The following is a 26,709-nucleotide window of genomic DNA, read 5'->3' on the forward strand; positions in this document are numbered from 1 at the left end:
TGAGCCAGGGGAGTTGGAAAGAAAATAATTTTAATTTCTTTGACTTCTTTAATTTCTTGAATTTTTTAAATTTAATTTCTGTGAATTATATCTTAAAACCAAATAGAATAATAACGAAAAACTCTCTAATAACAGCAAGGAAAAAACCCTAATAACAACAAAACCCCCTAAGAATAGTAATAAAAAACCTTTTAAGAGCAAAAACACTCAGACCGCCACTATCCCACAGTGCCCTGCGCGGTCAGACCGCCACTATCCCACAGTGCTCCGCGCGCTCACACCACCACAATCCCACAGTGCTCCGCGCGCCCCCGCCGCCATCATACCTCCACTATCCCACAGTGCCCCGCGCGCACCCTCAGCCCCCGCACCGCCACTATCCCAGCGTGCCCCGCGCGGTTCCCCATCCCGCGCAGCTCTACTGTCCCGGCGTGCAGCCATGGCGTACCGCGGGCAAGGCCAGAAGGTGCAGAAGGTGATGGTGCAGCCCATCGTATCCTGCCGCCGCAGCGCCTCGGGAGAGCCGCGGCTCGGGGGGAGCGCGGGGAGCGCGGGGCGGGCGGAGGGAGGGTTGGTCACCCGGGTAACGGTTCGGTTCGCTCATCGCTGAGGGCCGCGCGGCTCTCTGAGGGGTTTGGGATCGCAGCTCATCCTAAAGGGTTTGGGATCAGAGCTCATCCTAAAGGGTTTGGGATCGCAGCTTGTCCTGAGGGGTTTGGGATCGCTTATCCTGAGGGGTTTGGGATCGCAGCTCTCCTGAGGGGTTTGGGATGGCAGCTCTCCTGAGGGGTTTGGGATCGCAGCTCTCCTGAGGGGTTTGGGATCACAGCTCTCCTGAGGGGTTTGGGATCGCAGCTGACCCTGAGGGGTTTGGGATCGCTCATCCTGAGGGGTTTGGGATCGCAGCTCTCCTGAGGGGTTTGGGATCGCAGCTGACCCTGAGGGGTTTGGGATCGCTCATCCTGAGGGGTTTGGGATCGCTCATCCTGAGGGGTTTGGGATCGCTTATCCTGAGGGGTTTGGGATGGCAGCTCTCCTGAGGGGTTTGGGATCGCAGCTCATCCTGAGGGGTTTGGGATCGCAGCTCTCCTGAGGGGTTTGGGATCGCAGCTCATCCTGAGGGGTTTGGGATCGCAGCTCATCCTGAGGGGTTTGGGATCGCAGCTCATCCTAAAGGGTTTGGGATCGCAGCTCTCCTGAGGGGTTTGGGATCGCAGCTCATCTGAAGGGTTTGGGATCGCAGCTCATCCTAAAGGGTTTGGGATCGCAGCTCATCCTGAGGGGTTTGGGATCGCAGCTCATCCTGAGGGGTTTGGGATCGCAGCTCTCCTGAGGGGTTTGGGATCTCAGCGCTCGGGATCACGCTGTTCGTCCCCGGGTTACTCAGTTCCACCCCCCGGCTGTTACCCTTAACGCTCTGCTGCAGAACCTCATCTTCCGCTACCTGCAGAACGTGAGTATCCGGATTGGGGATTCACCTCTCCTCGGGCTGGGGGAGAATCAACCTCACCCCGTTCCCCCTGCCCTGGGCAGGGACAGCTCCCACTATCCCATTATCCCGTTATCCCACTGTCCCATTATCCCACTATCCCATATCCCATTATCCCGTTATCCCCTCGGGCTGGGGGAGAATCAAACTCATCCCGTTCCCCCTGCCACGGACAGGGACAGCTCCCACTATCCCATATCCCAATATCCCATTATTCCATTATCCCACTATCCCACTCTCCTACTATCCCACTATCCCAATATCCCATTATCCTATATCCCACTATCTCGTTATCCCACTACCCCACTATCCAATATCCCACTCTCCCACCATCCCATTATTCCACTATCCCATATCCCACATCCCATATCCCACTATCCCTTTATCCCACTATCCCACTACCCATTATCCCTCTATCCCACTATCCCATATCCCATATTGTCGCTGTTGAGCAGCTAGCAGAGTAATGAATGCATCAGTTCTCAGTGGCAAGAAGGAATGACCTTTATTGTTTTGATTTCATCACATTTATAGAGTTCTCAAAAGTCACCCAGATTGGTCAGTCAGAAGCCTTCCCCCAGGCCTGATTGGCCAGGCCTGCATTGTCCAAGTTCTGGGACACTGTTCCAATAACATCCAAACTTTATCTTTATTTACAAAACACAGGAAAACTTCTCATGGGAAAAACCTGTGCTAGCCACACCATATCCCATATCCCATCCCATATCCCACCATCCCACCATCCCACTATCCCGTTATCCCATTATCCCACTATCCCATATCCCATTATTCCACTATCCCTTTAACCCCATATCCCACTATCCCTTTATCCCACTATCCCACTACCCATTATCCCTCTATCCCACCGTCCCACTATCCCTTTATCCCTTTATCCCACTATCCCATATCCCATATCCCATCCCATATCCCATACCCCATATCCCACCATCCCACTATCCCGTTATCCCTTTATCCCACTATCCCACTACCCATTATCCCTCTATCCCATAATCCCACTATCCCTTTATCCCACCATCCCATATCCCATCCCATATCCCCTATCCCATATCCCATCCCTTTATCCCACTATCCCACCATCCCATATCCCACATCCCATATCCCACATCCCATATCCCACATCCCAATCCCATATCCCACATCCCATATCCCACATCCCACCATCCCACATCCCACATCCCATATCCCATTACTATTCACCTCCCCAACCCCATCCAGCCCGTTTCACCCCATTTTTCCCTCTCTCCCTCCCTGCTCTCCCTGTCTGCAGCGCTCCCGGATCCAGGTGTGGCTCTACGAGCAGGTGAACATGAGGATAGAAGGATGCATCATCGTGAGTGACAATCCCTCACTGTTTTAAACCCATTTATAAACCCATTTATTCCCTTTTTTCTGTTAAAAACCAGCCTGGGGTGGGAATGCTGCTGTGTCTGTGGGAAAGGCAGGGTTTGGGGGATTGCTGTGGGGTTTGGGGCATTGCTGTGGGGTTTGGGGATTGCTGTGGGGTTTGGGGGGATTTCTGTGGGGTTTGGGGGGATTGCTGTGGGGATTGCTGTGGGGTTTGGGGTCTCTGACTAGATTTTTATGGGATTTGGGGCATTGCTGTGGGGTTTGAGGGATTGCTGTGGGGTTTGGGAAATTGCTGTGGGGTTTGGGGGATTGCTGTGGGGTTTGGGGGATTGCTGTGGGGTTTGGGGGATTGCTGTGGGGTTGGATTGCTGTGGGGTTGGATTGCTGTGGGGTTTGGGAGGATTTTTGTAGGGTTTGGGGGATTGCTGTGGGGTTTGCTGTGGGGTTTGGGGCATTGCTGTAGGGTTTGGGGGATTGCTGTGGGGTTTGCTGTGGGGTTTGGGGGATTGCTGTGGGGTCTGGGGGGTTTGCTGTGGGGTTTGGGGTCTCTGAGTGGGTCTGGTGTTGCTCTTGCAGGGTTTTGATGAGTACATGAACCTGGTGCTGGATGATGCTGAGGAGATTCACTCCAAAACCAAATCCAGGAAGCAGCTGGGTGGGTCTGGGGTGCTGGGGTGGGGCAGGAAATTTGGGAATGGCCTGGAAATTGGGGGATTCTGCCCGGAATCCTAGTGGGGGGGCTGAAATCCAGGTGTGGGATGTGAAATCTGGGTGTTCCCAAACCTTAAATTTAGGTTTGGGACCTGAAATCCAGGTGTTGGAACCTAAAATCCAAGTTTGGGATCTGAAACTTGGGGTGGGGGACCTTAAAATCCAGGTGTGGGATGTGAAATCCAGGTGTTGGAACCCTAAATTCAGGTTTGGGATGTGAAATCCAGGTGTCAGAGCCTAAAATCCAGGTTTGGGATCTGAAACTTGGATATGGGACATTAAAATCCAGGTGTGGGATGTGAAATCCAGGTGTTCCTGAACCTTAAATGTAGGTTTGGAACCTGAAATCCAGGTTGTAGAGCTTGAAATCCAGGTTTGGGAACTTAAAATCCAGGTGTAGGATGTGAAATCCAGGTTTTGGAATCCTAAATTCAGGTTTGGGACCTGAAATCCAGGTGTGGGAGCTTGAAATCCATGTTTGGGAGCCTAAACTCCAGGTGTGGGATGTGAAATCCAGGTGTTCCTGAACCTTAAATTTAGGTTTGGGACCTGAAAACTGAGTGTTGGAGCTTGAAATCCGGGTTTGGGAACCTAAAATCCAGGTGTGGGACCTGAAATCCAGGTGTGGGATGTGAAATCCAGGTGTTGAAACCCTAAAATCTAGGTTTGGGATTTGAAATCCAGGTGTTGGAGCTTGAAATGCAGGTTTGGGATCTGAAACTTGGATGTGGGACATTAAATCCAGGTGTGGGATGTGAAATCCACAGGTTGGAACCTAAAATCCATGTTTAGGATTTGAAATCCAGGTGTTAGGACCTTAAATCCAGTTGTGGGATCTTAAATCCAGGTGTTGGAGCCTGAAATCCATGTTTGGGACCTTAAAATCCAGGTGTGAGCCTAAAATCCAGGTGTAGGATGTGAAATCCAGCTGTTGGAACCTGGAATTCCAGCTGTTGGGGCCTCAGCCCAGCTGTGGGGTTTAACCCCTTAAAGTCCAGCTGTGGGAGCCTCTGAGCTGTGGGATCAGAACCCCAAAAATCCCAATCCCATGGGGTTGGAACCCCAAAATCCCAATCCCATGGGTTCAGAACCCCAAAAATCCCAATCCCAGGGGTTGGAACAAGCTGGGCTCTGAGCTTTTCCCACCCCAAAGATTTCCCCCATCCCCTAATCCCTGTTCCCATTACATTCCAGGTCGGATCATGCTGAAAGGGGACAACATCACCCTCCTGCAGAGTGTCTCTAATTAGGGTTTGGCTGCTCCCAGTTTGGGAAAAGCAGGATTTGGGGTGGGATGGGAATTCTGGGAAACCCGGGATGGGCCAGAGGGGAAAATCCCAAAAATCCCTGAGTTCCTTTGGGAATTGTTTTTTGGGTTTTTTTTTTTTTGTAGTTCGAGGTTTTTGCTGTGGGAAATAAAAAGGTTTTGCAGAAAAGCTGGGATTGGGGTTTTGGTTTTGGGGTTGGGGAAAAGATTTTCCAGGTGGGATTGGAAAATCCTGGGAGTTCTGGAAGCTTCAAGGGAAGGATTTGGGGTAAAAAAAAGGGGATTTAGTGATGGGAATCACCACGGAATGGGAGCTGATTGTTGGGATAAAATGGGATTTTAACAGGGAAGCTCTCAGGGCAGCAGGAATGACAACAATTTCCCATATTATCCTTCCCAAAAAATAATCTTTCCTTCCCCAAACCGAAACTTTCTTCCCGAAACCAATTCCATCTTCCCAAAATTAAACCTCATCTTTCCCAAACCTGTCCATTTTTCCCCCAAACCAACCCCTTTTTCCCAAGAAATTTCCCTGTCCTTCCCCAAACCTGGTCCTGACTCATCCCAGGGGTTTTTTCTCGGGCAGGAAGGAGGGAATTCCGCCTGGAATTCTGTCTGGAGAATCCCAAATTCCTGCAAAACGGGAAAAAAGGCTGCGGACAGAAGAGGGAGCTGCGGGCTCAGCTCTGCCCTGATCCTGCTGGGAATTTGCCGGGAATTCCCGGGATTTGGGAGGAGGAGGAGGAGGAGGAGGAAGCTCTGGGGTTGCAGGAATTCCATGGGGGTTTTGCCAATTCCCATTTCCCTTGGATTTTCTGCCTCTGCTTTGCCCAGTTCCTCTTTTCCAGGAGGTGGAAATTCTGCTTTTCCAGGTGGAAATTCCCTCCAGGGCTGTGGGTTTGAGGTCTGGGTGAGCTTAAAGCTGCTTTTGGGAGGAGATTCCTCAGGGAAAACCCCAAAATTCGGTTTGGGGGATCAACCCTGACCCCAAATCTGCCATTGACCCTAAATGTGCTATTGACCCTAAATGTGCCATTGACCCTAAATGTGCCATTGGCCCCAAATCTGCCATTGACCCTAAATGTGCTATTGACCCCAAATGTGCTATTGACCCCAAATCTGCCATTGACCCTAAATGTGCTATTGACCCCAAATGTGCTATTGACCCCAAATCTGCCATTGACCCTAAATGTGCTATTGACCCTAAATGTGCCATTGGCCCCAAATCTGCTATTGACCCCAAATGTGCCACTGACCCTAAATGTGCTATTGACCCCAAATCTGCTGTTGACCCTAAATCTGCCACCGACCCCAAATCTACCACCAACCCCAAATGTGCTATTGACCCTAAATGTGCCATTGACCCCAAATCTGCCAGCAACCCCAAATGTGCTATTGACCCTAAATGTGCCATTGACCCTAAATGTGCCATTGACCCCAAATGTGCCATTGACCCTAAATGTACTGTTGACCCCAAATCTGCCATTGATCCCAAATCTGCCATTGACCCTAAATGTGCCATTGATCCCAAATCTGCCAGCAACCCCAAATGTGCCACTGACCCCAAATGTGCCATCGACCCCAAATCTGCCATCGACCCCAAATCTGCTGTTGACCCTAAATCTGCCATTGACCCCAAATCTCTCCCCGACCCCAAGTGAGCTCTGGCAGCAGGCAGGTTGTGCTAAGGAGGAAGTGAGATAAGATCAGCGCCAGGGGGGCTCAGCTTTGGGGGAGGGAGAGGAACGGGGAGCTCCTTATCAGGGAGGAAATGGGGCAGGGGGGTGACAGTGAGTGTGATTGTCACCGGCGCTGTCACCCCGCAGGTGTGTCAGTCACGTTTTGGGAGCGTTAAATGGCTCCCAGACAGGTTTGTGTCACCCCTGTGTGTCCCCAGGCACTGCCACCTCCCTGTGCCACCCCTGTGTGTCCCCAGGTACTGCCACCTCCCTGTGTCACTCCTGCATGGCCACTGCCACCTTCCCTGTGCCACCCCTGTGTCCCCAGGCACTGCCACCTCCCCTGTGTCACCCCTATGTGTCCCCAGGCTCTGCCACCTCCCTGTGCCACCCCTGCATGGCCACTGCCAGCTCCTTTGTGTCACCTCTGTGTCCCCAGCCACTGCCACCTTCCCTGTGCCACCTCTGTGTGTCCCCAGGCTTTGCCACCTTCCCTGTGTCACCTTTGCATGGCCACTGCCACCTCCCTGTGTCACTTCTGTGTCCCCAGGCACTGCCACCTCCCTGTGCCACCCCTGCATGGCCACTGCCACCTCCCTGTCACCTCTGTGTGTCCCCAGGCTCTGCCAGCTCCCTGTGCCACCCCTGCATGGCCACTGCCACCTCCCTTGTGTCACCTCTGTGTCCCCAGGCACTGCCACCTCCCCGGGCTGGCACGTGGAGGGGATGGAATCCCTCAGGAATCCCTCAGGCAGAAATTCCACTTTTCCAGGAGGTGAAAATTCCTTCCCAGGGCTCCGGTTGGGGAAAAACCCCTTCGGGAAGGAGATTCCTAAAGGAAAACCCCAAAACTCGGGGTCGGTGCTGTGGGATGTGGATTTGGGGCACAAATCCCACCCGGGGTGATCCCACACCAACAATTCCCCATTCCCACCATCGCCGGGAGAGGAAATTCCCATTCCCTGCCTTTGCCGGGGACAGTTCCATCCCTTTTTTGGGGTTTTGTGTCCTCAGGGCTGAACCCCTCTGCTCCCAGCGGGATCCCCCGGGTGGTCCCAACCCTCCTGCCATGCCGTGCCACGCCGAGCCCTTCCAGGCGACAATCCGGGGTGGGCAAGGCGACATTCCTGCCCAGTGTCCCACACGCAGCTCCGCGCGGCTGGGCGATCCGCGGGGAAAGCGAACAATGGCATCCCCGGGGACAACAATGGCCCATTGTCCTTTGAAGCCCGAACAATGGGACAATGGCCCGCGGGGCTGCTCCCTCGCTCGCCAGGCACGCCTCCCCGCAGCCCCGGGACCGGCTGGGCTGCCCTGGGCTGGCCCGGCCGCGGGGCTCCCGCTAGCCCCGAGCAGCTCGCCGCTCGCCAAAGCCTCGTCCCGCTGCGTCCCTCCAGCCCGGGGTGAGTCTGGGGGGTCGCGGCGGGTGTGAGGAGGAGGAGGAGGAGGATTTCCCTTTGATCCTCGGGAGGGAGGGGATGGCAAAGTCCCGTCGGGTCACGCGGGCCGAGCCCGGCGAACAGCGCGGCTTTGTTGTCGCCCGCGGTGGCCACTTGTCAGCTCGCCCTGAAGGACTCCTGGGCAGTCCCGATCCTCCTCCTCCTGCCCGGAGCTGAGCCAACCCACGCCGAGCCCCGCGGGGTGCGGGGAGGAGTCGGGGGGCAGCGGGGTGTCCCCCCGTCCTGCGGGATGCTCCGAGCTGCTGCCCCGATGTCCCCAGGCCACCTCCAGCCACCCCCGAGGAGCCACCCGCTCTGCCTGTGGTCCCCGCGAGCTGCTGGAGGTGGCGAATCCCTCCCGGGCTGGCGGCGGGGGGTGGTGCCAGCCCTGCCACCCCCAGCGGCCCTCTCGGAGGACGTGGAATGCTGTCCTTGTCCCCAAATCCGGGCATGGTGGCGATGCGGGGCTGTGGCACGCAGGGAGCAGCAGTTCCAGGGTCGCGGTGTGACTCCTGTCCCGCTGTTGGGGTTCAGCCCTGGTGGCACCGAGCCTGGTCACCTCCCCGGCCCCACAGGGGTGTCCCTGTCCTCGTCCTGTCCTGCCATTTGTCCTTTCCCCGGTGTTTTCTGGCAGCCGCGCTGGGCTGGGTGACACTGGTGTCCCCAAAGGTCCCCAAAGGCCACCGCCAGCTCGCCTTGCGACCCCCCAAACCCCACATCGCCCCCAAATCCCGCTCCTGCCGCTACCTCTGGGCAAACCAGCGCACCTGAACGGGGCTGAAGGGAGTGAGAACAGAGCCCGCAGCACTTTGTGCTCGCAGCGAGCAATCGCCAAACACAAATCACCCGGAGAACAGGCAGGCAGAGGGAGAGACAAAAGCAAGAACGGCGGCAACAAAGGAGGGGAATGAAATGGTGAAGCGAAGTCAAACAAAAAGGAGCCGGGCTGAGACAAAAGGAGGGAACAATATCCCCGAGGCAATAGGCTCCTGAACAATGGGGACAGTGACAGCGGCACAAAGGCACACTGTTTGCAAGTAGACGTTATCTCACACAGCCACTGGCAGGCCTGGCCCTGCCGCTTCTATTTTCAGGGATGCTTTTGTGCTGCGCTGAACAATATTCCTTGCATGGCTGCAGATACCGAGATGAGGGGGGTTTGGGGTTCTTTTTTTATTTTATTTTTTTTTAAAGCCTTCCCTGTGCCGGTTTTCCATAAAATCAGGTTCAGCCCTTTGGGGAGCGCGGGGTGATGCCAGGGCGGGTGGTGGCATCATCAGTGCCACCAGGCCGGGACGGAGCTCAGCGGGAGCTCGCGGCGAGGCGTCGCGGGGATTTTTAGGATTGCCAATCGCGGGCTGATCGTTGCCGAGTTTGCATTTGAACGGCGGCGCTCGGGGCTGAGCGGGCAGACCGGCAGGGTGGGTTTTTGCCTCTCCTTTTGTGCTTTGGGTTTTAACCTCTGCGGGTGCTGGAGGGGCTGGCAGAGCTCCCTGGCACCCCTGGGCGCTGTCGCCTGCCCCGCGGAAATGTCACCCGGCCGCGGTGACACGGTTTGGGGGACAATCTGCAGAGCTCTGGGACCCCACAGGGATGATCCCCAGGATGTCCCTGCTGAGCCAACCTTGCCCTGGCAGGGCTGAGCTCGGGGTTTGGCACCCCTGGCAGGGCGGGCAGGCAGCTCTGGTTATTCCTTGTGGGATTTCCTGTAGGATTTGGGGCTGGCAGGAGCTGTTTGGGGTCGCTCTGTGCCCATTGCCGGGCGTTGCTCACTTTTGGGATGAGCCGTGGGGTGAGGATGTTCCACCAGGAGATCTCCGGCTCGGGTTTGTGGGATCGTGGAGGTGTCATCCAGCTGCTCCCCCCAAAAAAACCTCCTCTGGGAGCTTCCCAGGTGTCTCCCGCTGCTTGGCTCTTCCCAGCAATGCCCTGAGGAGCGCTCTGGTTAACCCCAGGACATTTGGGGTGTGTTAGCAGCACTCAGACACCTCCGATCCACCCTGATCGCTCCTTTTGGACATCCAGGATGTCCCAAAAATCAGCAATCCCTTCCCGAAGTTCTCTGGACATCCAGGGATGTCCCACAAGTCTAGAATCCCTTTCTGGAGCTGCTTGGACATCCAGGGGTGTCCTAAAAATCAGATATCCCTTGTTGGAGCTCCTTGGACATCCAGGGATGTCCCAAAAATCATCCATCACTTTCTGAAGCTCCCTGAACATCCAGGGATATCCCAAAAAACCAGCAATCCCTCCTTGAAGCTCCCTGGACATCCAGGGATGTCCCACAAATCAAAAATCCATTCCTGGAGCTCCCTGGACATCCAGGATGTCCCAAAAATCATCCATCACTTCCCAGAGCTTCCAGAACCCTCCTGCCCTTTCCCCCTCTCGGAAACCCACCCCAGCCCCCCCAAAACCCCGAGGACGTCACCGAGCGCCAATAACCCAGCCGGGGGGGGCAGAAATCGGGGTGCTGGGGGGTCTGAGCCACCCCTATCGGCTCCCATCTCCGCTCGGCTCGAGAGAGCAGCGCTCCCCGATATCGATCACCTTATCTGAGAACACATCCTGTCGCTAAGTTCGGCTGTTTCCTCCCCTCCGCAGCTGGCGAGCAGAGCCAGCTGTGGGGTCTGCGGCTCCGGGGGGGGGTTCGGGGAGCCTCAAAAAAATCCTCCCCGGGTGGGTTTGGGGGCGACGCGCCACCTCCGCCGTGCCGCCCTGCCCTTCCCTGCCCGCTGCCAGGGGCGGGGGGGAGATTTTGGGGCGCAGAATTGAAAGCGGGGAGGGTTTGAAGCAGTTGGGGGGTGTGGAGGGGGGAGAAAAACGGCTCGCCGAAGGGTGATAATCTGATTTTTGCGGTGCGCGCCGCGCACGTGGCTCGGGGCTGATGCAAACGGCGGGGACGGTTGGGCGATTAAAGTCGCCAGATTTGAAGTCCTTGTCCCCCTCAGGGGTGGCTCCGTGTCGTGCCCGAGCTGCTCCCGTCCCGGTTGGCGTTGATAAAGGCGCTGCTGGGTGATGGGAATGGGGAAAATCGCTCATTTTGGGGGGAGTTGAACCATCCCCATCCTTCCGTGCGTCCCCTGGGCTCTGGGAATCCCCAAAATCTGCATCTGAAATCCCTGAGGTGATGCTTTTTGGGGTTTTTTTTGGGAGAGATGAGCCCATTCCTTGTTCCGTCACCCTCTTGTCCTCATCATCCACCTTTGGGGTCTCGCGTTGTTCATCCTTCAAGTGGGGAATTTCTCCCAATTCCCCCCAAAATCCAAACCCCACGGAATTCCTGCTGGAATTTGAACCGAGTCAGGAGTTCCTCCGAGTGGGGAATTTCTCCCAATCCTCCCTAAATCCAAACCCCACGGAATTCCTGCTGGAATTTTGACTCAGTCAGGAGCTTCTCCGATTGGGGAGTTTCTCCCAATTCCCCCCAAACCCCAAGGAATTCCTGCTGGAATTTTGGAGTCGGGAGCTCCTCGAGTGGGGAATTTCTCCCAATTCCCCTCAAATCCAAACCCCACGGAATTCCTGCTGGAAATTTGACTCAGTCAGGAACTCCTCGAGTGGGGAATTTCTCCCAATTCCCCCTAAATCCAAACCCCATGGAATTCCTGATGGAATTTTCACTGAGTCAGGAACTCCTCCGAGTGGGGAATTTCTCCCAATCCTCCCTAAATCCAAACCCCATGGAATTCCTGCTGGAATCTTGACTCGGTCAGGAGCTCCTCCGAATGGAGAATTTCTCCCAGTTCCCCCCAAACCCCATGGAATTTCTGCTGGAATTTTCACTGAGTCAGGAGCTCCTCCAAGTGGGAAATTTCTCCCAATTCCCCCCAAATCCAAACCCAAGCCCCCTGGAATTCCTGCTGGAAATTTGACTCAGTCAGGAACTCCTCGAGTGGGGAATTTCTCCCAATCCTCCCAAAATCCAAACCCCACGGAATTCCTGCTGGAATTTGAACCGAGTCAGGAGCTCCTCCGAGTGGGGAATTGCTCCCAATCCTCCCTAAATCCAAACCCCATGGAATTCCCGCTGGAATTTCGGAGGACTCGGGAGCTCTCCCGGCTGCAATTAGCCGGTGTTTAAACCCTCGCTAACCCCTTAACACCCTCATGACAATCCTAATGACTTCTCCGCGCATCCCGCGGCCCAAGATTACACTCGCTAATTAATTAAGCTCCGACCCACCTCCCCCCCTCCCTCCTGCCATCCCCTCGGTCGGGAGAAGAAATCGCTGCGAGTCTCCGGAGAAAAGACATCAAGGCAGGGAAATCCAGGCGCCGAAAGGAGACAAATGGGGATTTGGGGACAATCCGGGCCGAGGCCGTGTGACCCGAGGAGTGGACGAGGCTGGAGAAAGAAAGGAGAAAAATGCCAAGAGCGGAGCGCGGCCAGGGAGAGAAAAAAAAAAGGAAAAAAAATAGGGAAAAAAAAAAAAGAAAGAAAACAAGCGCCAGCTTAGGAAAAAAAAAAACCAAAAAAACAACAAAAAAAGGGAGAAAGAAAAGCACCAAGATGAAGGGAATGACAAAGCATCAAAGGGAAGAGAAACCAAAGGCGCGGGAACAAAGGACGGGCTGGAACAAAGCGGCAGAGCGGGGCGAACAAAAGCGCTAAACACAAAACACAAAACAAAGGCTGGGGGGACACGAAAGCCCCTCGGCGGGGCTCAGCCCGAGGGTCCCCGTGGCTCCCGCCGGGCCCTGGGTGGCACCGGGCGCTGTTGTCCCCGCCGGAGCCGGGCTGGCGGAGGGTGACAGAGGCGCAGTGTCGCCTTTGGAGCGGGAGGAGGTCGGGGACGCGGCTGGGCCTCGCTGCCCTCCGGCCCTGAGCCCGCTGGGTGGTCCTGCCCTTCCCTGTGTCCCTCCCGCTGTCCCTCTGTCCCTCCCGCTGTCCCTCTGTCCCTGCCGCTGTCCCTCTGTCCCTGCCCAGCCTCTCTCCAGCCCGGCGTCACCCCCAGCCCCGCGGCGTGGGGATGTCCCCGCTCTGGGGACGCTGCCAGGCTGGCTTGTCCCCTCCCCGCGGTGGCTTTGCCTCGGTGCCGCGTGTGTGGCTGGGCTCGTCCCTCCTGCGGGGACAAGGAGGGGACAAGGAGGGGACAATCCGAACCGCCTGGGTAAAACCAGGTTGGGCATGGAGTCGCCGAGGTTGTCCCCCGTTTGGAGCGGGATGTCCCCGCGGCAGGGGTGGCACACGCTGTGTCACTCGCGCCGCCTCGGGGGGACACGCGGGGACCGCCAGGGTGGGCAGGGGTGGGGGGAGCCTGGAGTTTGGGGGGAACTGGGGAGCTGGGAGGTGGAACTGGGGAGCTGGAAGGTGGAATTGGGCAGCTGGCAGCTCAAATCGGGGTGCTGGAAGATGAAATTGGGGTGCTGACACCTCCACTTCCCTCCAGAATCACGTTTTGCTCCGTTTTGCTCAGTTTTACTCAGATTTTACTCGGATTTTACTCAGATTTTACTCAGATTTTACTCGGATTTTACTCAGATTTTACTCAGATTTTACTCAGATTTTACTCAGATTTTACTCGGATTTTCCACTCTCTCTGACCTCAGGACAGAGACCCTCCCAGTGTGCTCTCCCATGGAGTTATCCCGGAACATTTTGGGTTTATTTTGGGTTTATTTTGGGTTTATTTGGGTTTTTTTCTCCCGGATCAGAGCCTGTTGTGCTGCTGGAGGATCAGCTCGCCCAGCCCGCGGCAGCGCCGGGAATTCGGGCAGCTGAACTCCTGGAATTGCCTCTGGAGCCGCCGGGATGGTGGAATTTGGGATTCCCAGTTTAGGATCGCTGGGCTGCGGATCTGTCTGTCTGTCTGTCTGTCTGTCCTCAGGGCCGCTGTGGCTCCCCGTGATGTCACCGCTTGGGGACATCGCCGAGGTCCCTCCAGCCTCAGAGCCGCGTGGCCAGGGGCTTCCCTTGGGGTCTGCTGGGTGACAGGGACATTTCAGTGTCCCTCTGTGTGCTCTGCCAGCCCGGGCGGTGCCACCCCAGCGGCCGGTGGCACCTGGGGGGTGGGTGACAGTCACCTCGTGGGCAGTGACAACCCAAATCTGCGCCATGCCGGGATTTTCACGGGTGGGACACGAGCCAGGATCACGGGAATGGTGACAGGGACACTGGAAGGGCTGTGGGGACACCGGAAGGGCTGAGGGGACACGGGAATGGCTGAGGGGACACTGGAAGGGCTGGGGGGACACTGGAATGGCTGTGGGGACACTGGAAGGGCTGAGGGGACACGGGACAGGCTGAGGGGACACGGGAAGGGCTGAGGGGACACGGGAATGGCTGAGGGGACACAGGACAGGCTGAGGGGACACGGGAATGGCTGAGGGGACACTGGAAGGGCTGTGGGGACACTGGAAGGGCTGGAGGGACACTGGAAGGGCTGAGGGGACACTGGAAGGGCTGGAGGGACACTGGAAGGGCTGAGGGGACACGGGACAGGCTGAGGGGACACGGGAAGGGCTGAGGGGACACTGGAAGGGCTGAGGGGACACGGGAAGGGCTGAGGGGACATGGGACAGGCTGAGGGGACACGGGACAGGCTGAGGGGACCCCGCTGAGGTCCCTTTGCCGGCTGGCAGCAGCACAGCCCGTGCCACTCCCCAACAATGGCTGTTTCCGGCAGGAAGCAGGTCGGGTTTGTCCCCCCGGCGTTGTCCCCTCGGTTCCGAGTGGCCAAGCCATTGTCCGAGTCACCGCCATGACTCAGGCCTGGTGTCCTGCTGCCCGGGGGACTTTGGCCAGCTCAGAGTCACCGGATTGTCCCCCTGGCTGCGGCTCGGGGGGCTCCGGGCGGGGTGGGGGGCTTGGGAAAAGGAAGGCGAGTGCTGGCTGTGCCTGTCCCCTGTCCCCTGTCCCCTGTCCCCTGTCCTCTGTCCCCTGTCCTCTGTCCCCTGTCCCCTGTCCCCTGTCCCCTGTCCCTGTCCCCTGTCCCCTGTCCCCTGTCCCCTGTCCCCTGTGTTTTTTGTTGTGTTGTGTGTTGTTGTGTGTGTTGTGTGTGTTGTGTGTTGTTGTGTTGTTTGTTTGTGTTGGTTGTTGTGTTGTTGTTGTGTGTTGTTGCTGTCCCCTGTCCTCTGTCCCCTGTCCTCTGTCCCCTGTCCCCTGTCCCCTGTCCCCTGGCCCCTGCTCCGGGATCGCTGTCCCCTCCGGCTCTCCAGCCATTGTCCTGCTTCCTGCTGCCCAGGGAAGGAGGAGGAAAAGCTGGAGATGGGATGGGATTTGGGATATGGGATATGGGATATGGGATATGGGATATGGGATTTGGGATATGGGATATGGGATGTGGGATATGGGATGTGGGATATGGGATATGGGATGTGGGATATGGGATATGGGATATGGGATGGTGGGAGAAGGAGCTGGGCAGGTCCTGAGTGACCCCATTGGAAAGGACAGGGACTGTCCTGTGCCATCATGTCCATCCTGGCACCTCCTGCCCTTGGTCCTGGGAATGCCCAGCAGGTCCTGGAAGTGTCCAGCAGGTCCTGAGGGTGTCCAGCAGCTCCTAAGGACACCCTGCTCCTCCTGGGGACACCCCGAAGGTCCCGGGGATGCCTGGCAGTGACACGGAGGTGGCCCAGAGGAGGGCACAGGAGGGACAGTGCCAGGGTGGGGACAGATCAGGGGTGGTGGCACCTGGGCAGGGACAGCTGGGCCACCAGCCACCTAGGAGTGGTGCCAGCCGCGGCGTGGGTGGCACTAGGGATGGCCACCAGCCCCAGGGCCACTAGCCACCAGTGCCAGGGCCAGGGCCACCAGCCGCAGGGCCACCCGGACAGGAAGGAAAGGAAAGTGAAAGTCGCGGCGGCTCCGGCCTGGCTGTCGCCATGGCGACCCGAACAAAGCTCCTCTCCCTGCTTTTGGCTCCGGCGCGCGGCTCTGCTGTCCCTTGGGAATTGTGTCCCTGTCCTGCCCCGGGGTGGCTCTGGGGACCTCGGGGACATCCGGGGGCACCTTGGCCCCCCGTAACCTCCTCCCTGCTGTGACCTCTGGGGTCTTGTGGTGAGTCAGGGGGTGACAGGGAGGGTTGGTGGCTTTGGGGACACGCGAGGCTGTCCCTCTGCGGGGTGGCACTGGGACAAGCTGTCCCCCCAGCTGGGGAGGGACTCTGTCCTGTCGCACCCTCTCGGTTTCTCCAGGTGGGAATGTGTTTCAGGGAGGGTTTGGGGTCTGGGGGTGCAGCCCGCTCTCCCTGTTTCCTGTTAAATCCCGAAATAACCCCAAATCCCAGCTCTGCTCCTTCGCGCGGGGTGGGGACAGGGACAGGGGACACCGTGCTGGGCTGGCAGGGGGCTGTGGGTGCCCAAACCCCTCCAGAACCCCCAAATCGGGTGGGTGATTCCCCCAAACCCCAAATCCCGGCGGCTCCGTCTCTCCTCGCTCTCTCCCGGGTGAAAACAACCCTCGGAGGGGAAAAAAAAAAGAAAAAAAAAAGGAAAAAAAAGGAAAAAAAAGAAAAAAAAAGAAAAAAAAAAGAAAAAAAAGGAAAAAAAGAAATTCCCAGGGAAGAAAATAATCGCGGTGTGGGGGAGGAAGGAGCTCGGAGTCAATGGGAACTTTCCCGTCGGTGAAACATAAACAGCTCAGCCGTGTTGACACAACATTTGAAAGGTTTCACGATAGGGGAAAAATGGCTCCTTGTCCAAAAACCACCCCTCGGTCTGTCTGTCTGTCTGTCTGTCTGCAGCTGCACTGGGGTTTGATTCCCTCGGGAAGGTGGGAGAGGGAATTCCCGGTGGGGTGGGATGTGGGATGAGGATTTGGGGTGATGGATTTGGGGTGATGGATTTGGGGTGAGGATGGATTTGGGGTGATGGATGTGGGGTGATGGATTTGGGGTGATGATGTATTTGGGGTGAGGATGTGGGGTGATGGATTTGGGGTGGTGGATTTGGGGTGGTGGATTTGGGGTGAGGATGGATTTGGGGTGAGGATGGATTTGGGGTGATGGATGTATTTGGGGTGAGGATGTGGGGTGGTGGATTTGGGGTGGTGGATGTATGTGGGGTGATTGATTTGGGGTGAGGATTTGGGGTGATGGATTTGGGGTGAGGATTTGGGGTGATTGATGGATTTGGGGTGGTGGATGTGTGGTGGTGGATTTTGGGGTGATGGATTTGGGGTGAGGATGGATGTGGGGTGATGGATGTGGAGTGATGGATTTGGGGTGATGGATTTGGGGTTATGGATGTGGGGTGGTGGATTTTGGGGTGATGGATTTGGGGTGATTGATGGATTTCGGGTGGTGGATTTGGGGGTGGTGGATGTATGTGGGGTGATGGATTTGGGGTGAGGATGTGGGGTGATGGATTTGGGGTGATTGATGGATTTGGGGTGAGGATGGATTTGGGGTGAGGATGGATTTGGGGTGAGGATGTATGTGGGGTGATGTATGTGGGGTGTGGATTTGGGGTGATAGATTTGGGGTACAAAGTTACCCCCGGGCAGGAAAATCCCTTTAGATCCACCTGAGCTCCCAATTATCCATCCCAAAGTGTGTGTGGGATTGCTGTCCGTGTGTCCAGCTGTCCATCTGCCCTTGCTGTGGGACACAAAAGGGGTCCAGAGGATGTGGGTGCAAAAAAAAAAACCCAAAAAAAAAAGGTTTAGCAACATTAATCCTTGATTATTTCAACATTTATAAAGCGATTGGATGATTTCCCTCAAATTACAATGCTGATTTAATTATGGAACACTCACATCCCATCCCTTTTGGGATCCCCAACAGGCAAAGGAACTGGGAGGAATTTGGAGATGTTTTTTGGGGTTTTTCACCAAAAATCCTCTGAAAATCCCCAACCTGACGGGTTGGGAGCCCCGAGAGGCTCCGAGGGAGCTGCCGGCACAGGTGAGCTCGGAGAGCCTCACCCTGAGGTGTTTATAGGGCCGAGAATGATCGATTTGGGGCATCAGGAAGTTTCCACGCTGGCCCCAACCCCAGCTGGCAGCCAGCCGAGTGGGAAGCTTTCCCCGTGGGGCACAATGGGATCGTTCCAGCCGGGCTGCGCTTCACAATGGGGCTGCTCGGGCCGGGCGGAGCTCCGGGGGGAGCTTGGCGGGGCTGCGGAGGGGAAAAGATCCGATTTGTTCCCCACCTGGAGCCCAGGTGAGCTCTCCGGCTGCTCCCGCCTTGCCCAGCTCAGGTGGGACCTGGAGGGTCTCACCGCCGCGCCGAGGGGTTTTGGGATCCTCGGGAATTTGCGGGAAGGGGAGGTGGGGGGTGAGCCTCCGGAAACGGGGGGTTGTTAGGGGAGGAGTTGGGATTTGGGGAGCCGCGGGCGCTGCTGTCCCCAACTCCTGCCGGCACCGGGGACTCTCAGGGGGTCTCAGGGGGTCTCCAAGCCCCTCCGAGCTGCTCCTCAGCCCTTGGGGGGTCTCGGCCTCCCCGCAGCACGGCGGGGCAGAGCGTGGGAGCAGCGCGGCGCTGTCACACGTGGGTCCCCCGCGGGCCGGGGGGTCTCGAGGGGAGGGGACAGGGACAGGGGCCGCCCCGGAGCTGGCTGCTGGCTGGCTGGACGGCTGTCCCTCCTCCTCCTCCTCCTCCTCCTCCTCCTCCTCCTCGCTCCCTCTCTCCGCCCGGCGCCGGGGCAGCTCCCACCGGAGGCGCTGGGGACATGGAGCGGACCTGAGGCGGCGCTGAGCCTTCACCGGTACCGGGGGCAGCACCGGCACGACCCGCACCGGCACCGGGATCGGCACCGGGAGCGGCGGGAGCGGGGCTGAGCGCAGCAGCGCAGCGGAGCCGTGAGTGCGGCCGGGGGGACGGAAATGGGGTTTTGTGCTGAACCCCACCGTGCTGAGCACCGCCTGGGGTCGGGGAACGTCCTGCGGGGCCGGAGAGCATCCTCGGGGGTGGTGATTCCCGAGAGCGGCTGGGGGACCTCCCGGGAGAGCCCCGCCGAGCCCCTCGGCCTGAGGAGGAGAAGGAAAAGGGAAAAAAAGGGGGGAAAGGGGGAGCAGGTCCGGCCGCGCTCAGCCCCGGCACTGCCGCCAAGTTCGGGGCTGGAAACTGCTGCGAGCCGAGGGCAGCCCGGCAGGGCAGGGGTTAATCCGGGCACCCTCTGTGGGGTGTTCGCCCAGTGCCACCGGGAACCGCGGCTCATGTCCCCATGTCCCCGTGTCCCCGTGTCCCCCTGTCCCCATGTCCCCATGTCCCCCTGTCCCCCTGTCTCCATGTCCCCCTGTCCCCATGTCCCCATGTCCCCCTGTCCCCATGTCCCCCTGTCCCCATGTCCCCATGTCCCCCTGTCCCCCTGTCTCCATGTCCCCCTGTCCCCATGTCCCCATGTCCCCCTGTCCCCATGTCCCCCTGTCCCCATGTCCCCATGTCCCCCTGTCCCCCTGTCTCCATGTCCCCCTGTCCCCATGTCCCCATGTCCCCCTGTCCCCATGTCCCCCTGTCCCCATGTCCCCATGTCCCCCTGTCCCCCTGTCTCCATGTCCCCCTGTCCCCATGTCCCCATGTCCCCCTGTCCCCATGTCCCCCTGTCCCCATGTCCCCATGTCCCCCTGTCCCCCTGTCTCCATGTCCCCCTGTCCCCATGTCCCCATGTCCCCCTGTCCCCATGTCCCCCTGTCCCCACGGTCCCGTGTCCCCCTATCCCCATGTCCCCCTGTCTGCTGTCCCTGTCCTCTGTCCCCATGTCCCCCTGTCCCCATGTCCCCCTGTCCCCCTGTCTCCATGTCCCCCTGTCCCCCTGTCCCCGTGTACCCCTGTCCCCATGTCCCCCTCTCCCGGGCACGGAGCACAGTCCCACCCGGCCGGGGCTGAGGGGACAGCGGGAGCGGGTGTTGGGGTGTCCCCACGGGGTGCAGGGACAGCTGGGACAGAGCCGCGTGTCCCCTCGGGGCTGGGGGGGACACGGCTGTGCGGCGCTCGGTGAGAGTTTGGGGTCCCCCCTGTCGCCGCCTCTTGTCCCACCCTTCATCCCCATCCCTGTCCCCGCCGCCCCACGCGACAAGCGACACTTTGTCACCCCGCCGGCCCTTCCAGGTGTCCCTGCGGCGACACCTGGCCTGGGGACAGGATGGCTCCGGCCACCCCTGCAGGGTCCCGGCAGGAAAACTCGCTGTTGAGAGGCACGAAAGCAGCGACACTGTCGCGACAGCGCACGACAGGAGAGTTGGGTCTGGCAGCGGGGACAGCGCCGAACTCTGTCGCTTAGCTGGGCTAAACCTTGTCCCTGCTATCGCGACATTCCCGGCGCCTCCGGGATTAAAAAAAATACGGAGTCTCACTGAGACCCCCCAGGAATTGTCCCGCCGGGGCTGCCGGCGCAGATTTGGGGCGATTTGGGCTGATTTTGGGTGTTTTTCACCCCTCGGGAGCAGGAAATCCTCAGCTCCGCCAGTTTTTCTCCGCAAAGTTTAGCTGCGAAGAGAAACTCAGGAGCCGCTCGGCCCTGAAGGAGAGATTTGAACCCGAAAAAAACCCCAAATAAACCCAAATCCTCGGCGCTTTCCACCCCTGATGAACGATTTCCAGCGGTTCGCTGCCAGGGAGGAATGATGCTGCCCGCGGGGAAAAAAAAAAAAAAATCACAATTTTAATCTCGGTTCCATCTCGGGAAGCACCTCGGGCTCGGAAAACACTCGATTCCCTCGGCAGAGCGAGAGAAATGGATCCGAGGAGGGAAAAAAAGGGGAGAAATGGATCCGAGGAGGGAAAAAAAGGGGAGAAATGGATCCCAGGAGGGAAAAAAAGGGGAGAAATGGATCCGAGGAGGGAGAAAAAGGGCAGAAATGGATCCGAGGAGTGAAAAAAGGGGAGAAATGGATCCGAGGAGCGCAAAAGGACCATTAGCTGGGTTAATGGGATTTTCTGCGCAGCGCCGAGCCGGTAATGTCTCTCTCTCCCTCCCTCCCTCTCCTGTTTGTAATTCAGGCGATTTCCTTTCGCTTCAATTTCATTTGGTGGCGGATCCATCGCGGGGACACTGATATAGTACTTTTTTCCTCTCTTTTATTTATTTTTTTCTGCTTTTTCCCCTCTTTTTTCTCCAAAACCCGGCGATTTTCGGCGCCTTTTGTGGTGTTAAAAACAGCGGCTGTCCTTTGACAGCCCCGGGCAGAGTCGGGACAGTTTTTTTTTTCCTCCTCCGTCGTTTACCGGTGACACATTTTCGCCATCGCTTCCCGTTTGTGTCCCTGCCGTGTCCCTTCACGGCAGAGGAATTAGAGCAAAAATCACAAAAAATATAAAAAAAATTTTAAAATTCTATTTTCCTCTCTCGGAAAATCTCCTTTTTTTCCAAAGCAGAGCACCCAAACCCCTCCCCGCGCTCCCCAAATCCTCCTGGCAGCGAACTTTAGCGCAGGGTGTGAGATGTCCCGAGGGGAATAACTGGATTTTTGTCTCCCTGCCGAGCTGTGTGTTATTCCAGGGGGGAGCTGGGCTGGGGGGAGATGGAGCAGCTCGGAAAGTTGTGATGTGCTCGGGGGGTTTAAATGTCATTAATGGGGTGCCGAGGGAGGGGTTGTGTCCCCAAAAATGGGGACATGGGAAAGCTGCTCGTTCAGTGGGGTTATTTTTATTTTTAGTATTATTATTATTATTTATTTTGGGGGGGTTTGCTGGGGTTCCCTGGGAGTGGTGGTAAAGCTGCTCCTTCAGTGGGTTTTTATTATTATTATTATTATTATTATTATTCTGGGGGTTTCCTGGAGTTCCCTGGGAGTGGTGGTAAAGCTGCTCTTTCAGTGGGTTTATTTTTATTATTTTTATTATTTTTATTATTTTTATTTTTATTATTTTTTAATTATTTTTATTTTTATTATTTTTATTTTTATTATTTTTATTTTGGGGGGGTTTCCTGGGGTTCCCTGGGGAGTGGTGGTAAAGCCGCTCTTTCAGTGAGGTTATTTTTATTATTTTTATTTTTATTTTTGGGACTTGGTGCTCCTGGTGCTCAGCTGGCACCAGGAATCCCCAGGGCTGAGCAGTTTTGGGGTGAAGGTGGCTTTGGGGTGATTTGAACCCCCCAGGTGAGATTTTGGGTGACACGGGGGTGAGGGGACATCCCTGGAATTTGGTGTCACAGGCACTGGGAATTCCCTGGTGAGCAAGGAGGGTGGAGAGTGAATCCCTGTGGGATGTGTGGAGGGAAACTCTGGGATACAAGTGAATAAAGGGAATATTTGGGATACAGATAAAGGGAATCTCTGGGATACAGATAAAGGGAATCTCTGGGATACAAGTGAATAAAGGGAATCTCTGGGATGCAGGTGAAGGGAATCTTTGGGATGCAGGTGGGATGTGTGGAGGGAATATTTGGGATGCTCTGGGATGTGTGAGGTGAATCTTTGGGATGCAGATGAAGGGAATTTTTGGGGTGCACTGGGATGTGAGGTGGATCTTTGGGATATAAATGATGGGAATCTCTGGGATGCTCTGGGATGTGTGGAGGGAATTTTTGGGATGCAGGTGAGCTGTGTGTGGTGAATCTTTGGGATGCACTGGGCTGTGTGGAGGGAATCTTTGGGATGCAGGTGGGATGTGTGAGGTGAATTTTTGGGATGCAGGTGGGATGTGTGAGGTGAATTTTTGGGATGCAGATGAAGGGAATCTCTGGGATGCTCTGGGCTGTGTGAGGTGAATTTTTGGGATGCAGATGAAGGGAATCTCTGGGATGCTCTGGGATGTGCAGAGGGAATCTCTGGCATGCAGATAAAGGGACTTTTTGGGATGCACTGGGCTGTGTGAGGTGAATTTTTGGGATACAGATAAAGGGAATCTTTGGGGTGCACTGGGATGTGTGAAGTGAATTTTTGGGATATAAATGAAGGGAATCTCTGGGATGCACTAGGCTGTGAGGTGAATCTTTGGGATATAAATGATGGGAATCTCTGGGATGTTCTGGGATGTGTGAGGTGATTTTTTGGGATGCAGATAAAGGGAATCTCTGGGATGCACTAGGCTGTGAGGTGAATCTTTGGGATATAAATGATGGGAATCTCTGGGATGCTCTGGGATGTGTGAGGTGAATCTTTGGGATACAGATAAAGGGAATTTTTGGGGTGCACTGGGGTGTGAGGTGAATCTTTGGAATATAAATTAAGGGAATCTCTGGGATGCTCTGGGATGTGTGGTGAATTTTTGGGATGCAGATGAAGGGACTCTCTGGGATGCTCTGGGATGTGTGAGGTGAATCTTTGGGATGCAGATAAAGGGAATTTTTGGGGTGCACTGGGATGTGAGGTGAATCTTTGGGATATAAATGAAGGGAATCTCTGGGATGCTCTGGGCTGTGTGGAGGGAATTTTTGGGATACAGATGAAGGGACTCTCTGGGATGCTCTGGGCTCTGGAAGCTCTGCTATCCCAGCCCTCCACGTGCTCAGCTCCAGCATCCCAACCCATGAACAATCCCAAACAAACTCTAGGTGTTTTGGGGTGGCTGTGGGTGTCACAGCATCACTTTTGGGGTGGATTTGGGGGTCAGGGACGCTGTCACCCCAGGACCTATGGCCTCTTTGAGAGCCTGGCTTTGCCCAGAGCCACTTTCCTGCTCTCTCCATCTTCATCCCACTGTAACCATCCCAGCCCGGTCCGTGCCAGCCCAGCTTTGTGCTCTGCTGCACGTGGAGCTGCAGAAACCCCAAAAACCCCTGGGGTGCCCCAGGAACACCTTTCCCACCCTCGGGGATGCTCTGCCAGCTCCACTCCTCCCTTCCCACCCCGCCAATCCCCAGCCGTGCTGGGAAAACCCACTCCGCTTATTCCCCCCCCCCCCAAAAAATGACATTTTTGGGAACAAAACAATCCCTCTCAGGCAGGGCAGTCGCTACCCGGAGCCCGCGGTGTCGCGGAGGAGCTGGCTGCCCTCTTTTGTTCTCCGCTCCGCCGAGGGAGCAGCGCTGCGGGCTGAGGGTCGGGGGGGAGCAAATCCCACCCCACAGAACCACAGGCTTCTTAGGGTTGATAAAAGACCTTTGGGATCACTCAGCCCCACCTTGAACCCGGAGCCACCAGCTGGTTTGCCCTGGGAAAAGGGTGGTGGGACTGAGCTGCTGTTTTTGGGGAGGCTGAGAGCGGGAGAGGGGCTGATGGGGGAGCTGGGGGGCTCAGGAGGAATTCGGGGGGCTCAGGAAGATTTGGGAACCTCAGGGGGATCTGAGGGTCTCAGGAGGAATTCGGAGGGCTCAGGAGGATCTGAGGGTCGCAGGATGATCTGTGGGGGTTCAGGAGGAGCCGAGCATATCAAGGCTGAGGCTGGAAGAGTTTGGGGAGCTCAGGAGGAATTTGGGGAGCTCAGGAGGAATTTGGGGGACTCAGGAGTATCTGGGGGGCTCAGGAAGAGCTGAGCAGATCCAGTCGGAGGCTGAAGGAATTTGGGGAGCTCAGGAGGAGCTGTGTGGGCTCAGGAAGAGTTTGAGGAGCTCAAGAGGTGTTTGAGGGTCTCAGGAGGAGTTTGGGGAGCTCAGGAGGAGCCAAACAGACCCAGGCTGAGGCTGGAGGAATCTGGGGGGCTTAGGAGGATCTGTGGGGGGCTGAGGAGGAGCTGAGGAGCTCAGGAGGAGTTTAAGGGGCTCAGGAGGAGTTTAGGGAGCTCAGCAGGAGCTGGGGGCTCAGAGGGGGGCTCAGGGGGTCTGGGGGACTAGGAGGAACTGAGGGGCTCAGGAGGAGTTTGGGGTGGGGGGCAGGCTGAGCTAGTTGCTCAGAGGAACTGAGGGGCTCAGGAGGAGTTTGGGGGGCTCAGGAGGGGCTCAGGAGGAGCTGAGCAGAGCCAGGCTGAGACTGGAGGAACTGAGGGGCTCAGGAGGAGTTTGGGGGGCTCAGGAGGAGCTGAAGAGCTCAGGAGGATCTGGGGGGCTCAGGAGGAGTTTGGGGGGCTCAGGGCGATCTGTGGGGTGTTCAGGAGGAGCTGAGATGGTCCCAGCTGAGGCTGGAGGAACTGAGGGGCTCAGGAAGAGTTCGGGGAGCTCAGGAGGCATTTGGGGGACTCAGGAGGAGTTTGAGGGGCTCAGGAGGAGTTTAGGGAGCTCAGCAGGAGCTGAGCAGAGCCAGGCTGAGGCTGGAGGAGCTGAGTGGCTCAGAAGGAGTTTGAGGGACTCAGGAGGTGCTGAAGAGCTCAGGAGGATCTGGGGGGCTCAGGAGGAGTTTGGGGGGCTCAGGAGGAGTTTGGGGGGCTCAGGAGGAGTTTGAGGAGCTCTGAAGGAATTTGGGGGACTCAGGAGGAGCTGAGGGGTTCAGGAGTAGTTTGGGGTGCTCAGAAGGAGCCGAGCAGAGCCAGGCTGAGGCTGGAGGAGTTTGGAGGGCTCAGGAGGATCTGGGAGGCTCAGGAGGAGTTTGAGGGGCTCAGGAGGATCCGGGGGACTCAGAAGAAGCCGAGCAGAGCCAGGCTGAGGCTGGAGGAGTTTGGGGGGCTCAGGAGGATTCGGGGGGCTCAGAAGGAGTTTGGGGCGCTCAGAAGAAGCCGACCAGAGCCAGGCTGAGGCTGGAAGAGTTTGAGGAGCTCAGGAGGAGTTTGAGGAGCTCAGAAGGAGTTTGGGGCGCTCAGGAGGAGTTTGGGGGACTCAGGAGGAATTTGAGGGACTCAGAAGGAGTCGGGGGGGCTCAGAAGAAGCCGAGCAGAGCCAGGCTGAGGCTGAACCCTCCCGGCTCGGCAGGAGGCAGAGCCCAGGACGCCCAGCCGCCGCCGGGCCAGGCGTTCCCCGGCTGGAGGTCCCCGCAGCACCGCGGCCACCCCCGGCCGGCCAGGGCTGGGCTCTCCTGGGCTCCGCTGCTTTATTTCCCACACGATTTTATGGCGTTTTGGGTTTCGCCGCGCTGCGGGGAGGGAGATCTTGGGCCGCGGCGGAGTTTTGTGCGATGCCTCAGCCGATTTCCAGCCGCTTTAACCCCGTCGGGGACGCGCGGAGGGGAGAGAAATCGGCGCGGCTCCAGACGGCTCGGCTGGGAAACCTCTCGGGGTTTTCAGCCCATCCTGTGAATTCGGGGAGCTGCTCCCGGGAATGGGGTTGGATCCGGGATTGCTCTGGGTGCTGAGCTCCTGCAGGGCTTCCAGGCTGGAAATTTTGGGGGTTTTTGGCGGTTTGGGAGCTTTCCTGCCCTTCCTCCCTGCTTTCCATTCTGTTCACCTGCTCCAGGCTCACCTGGCCCGAGCTGGAGCTGCTCCAACCCCAAAAAGGGCTTTGCTCATCCTCATCCCCTTCACCCCGAACACCCCTCGGACCCCAAATGTCCCTGTGGCTGATTTTTGCCCAAATCCATCTCCTTTCAACTCAAATCCATCCCCTTTTAAGCTCAAATCCATCTGCTTTTTGCTCAAATCCATCATTTTCCAAGGGAAAAACTCCTCCTGCTAGGATCACACTGACCCCAAACACCCCTCGGACCCCAAATGTCCCTGTGGCTGATTTTTGCTCAAATCCATCTCCTTTTAGCTCAAATCCATCTGCTTTTTGCTCAAATCCATCATTTTCCAAGGGAAAAACTCCTCCTGCAAGGATCGCACTGACCCCAAACACCCCTCAGACCCCAAATGTCCCTGTGGCTGCTTTTAGCCCAAATTCATCCCCTTTTATCTCAAATCCATCCCCTTTTTGCTCAAATCTGTCAGTTTTTAGCTCAAATCTGCCGGTTTTAGCTCAAATCCATCATTTTCTGAGGGGAAAACTCCTCCTGCTAGGATCCCACTGACCCCAAACACCCCTCAGACCCCAAATGTCCCTGTGGCTGTTTTCAGCTCAAATCCATCCCCTTTTTGCTCAAATCTGTCAGTTTTTAGCTCAAATCTGTCAGTTTTTAACTCA

The 26,709-nt window shown here is 56.9% G+C and overlaps 2 protein-coding genes across 22 annotated transcripts in view; both read left to right on the plus strand.

Moving 5' to 3' along the window:
• The first annotated feature begins 336 nt into the window (after nucleotides 1-336).
• SNRPE (small nuclear ribonucleoprotein polypeptide E) lies at nucleotides 337-5,004 on the plus strand. Of its 2 annotated transcripts, none has more exons than XM_085082922.1 (5): nucleotides 337-493; nucleotides 1,427-1,453; nucleotides 2,778-2,840; nucleotides 3,434-3,608; nucleotides 3,963-3,983. In XM_085082922.1, exons 1-4 carry the CDS (start codon nucleotides 440-442, stop codon nucleotides 3,587-3,589), a joined length of 300 nt encoding a protein of 99 aa, XP_084939048.1. In that variant the 5' UTR covers nucleotides 337-439; the 3' UTR covers nucleotides 3,590-3,608; nucleotides 3,963-3,983. The 2 variants fall into 2 exon arrangements, with proteins under 2 accessions (XP_084939048.1, XP_084939049.1); XM_085082923.1 differs by lacking the exon at nucleotides 3,963-3,983 and adding an exon at nucleotides 4,763-5,004 and having other exon boundaries at nucleotides 341-493; nucleotides 3,434-3,512.
• A 2,677-nt stretch (nucleotides 5,005-7,681) lies between these two features.
• Nucleotides 7,682-26,709, plus strand: part of SOX13 (SRY-box transcription factor 13) — a 40,908-nt gene continuing 21,880 nt past the window's right edge. For 19 of the 20 annotated variants that reach the window (XR_014856626.1, XR_014856627.1, XR_014856630.1 and 16 more), the window contains exon 1: nucleotides 7,682-7,917. Coding sequence is in view for 2 of the 20 variants with exons in the window: in XM_085083169.1 (XP_084939295.1) it covers nucleotides 7,751-7,917 (167 nt within the window). In the remaining 18 variants the exon portion in view is untranslated. Of the gene's footprint in view, nucleotides 7,918-18,262; nucleotides 18,701-26,709 lie in introns of those variants that run through there. The other variant, XM_085083173.1, reaches the window with a different exon arrangement.

This window comes from Lichenostomus cassidix, chromosome 26 (assembly GCF_008360975.1).
Source record: "Lichenostomus cassidix isolate B80296 chromosome 26, HeHo_3.0, whole genome shotgun sequence".
Taxonomy (NCBI): domain Eukaryota; kingdom Metazoa; phylum Chordata; class Aves; order Passeriformes; family Meliphagidae; genus Lichenostomus; species Lichenostomus cassidix.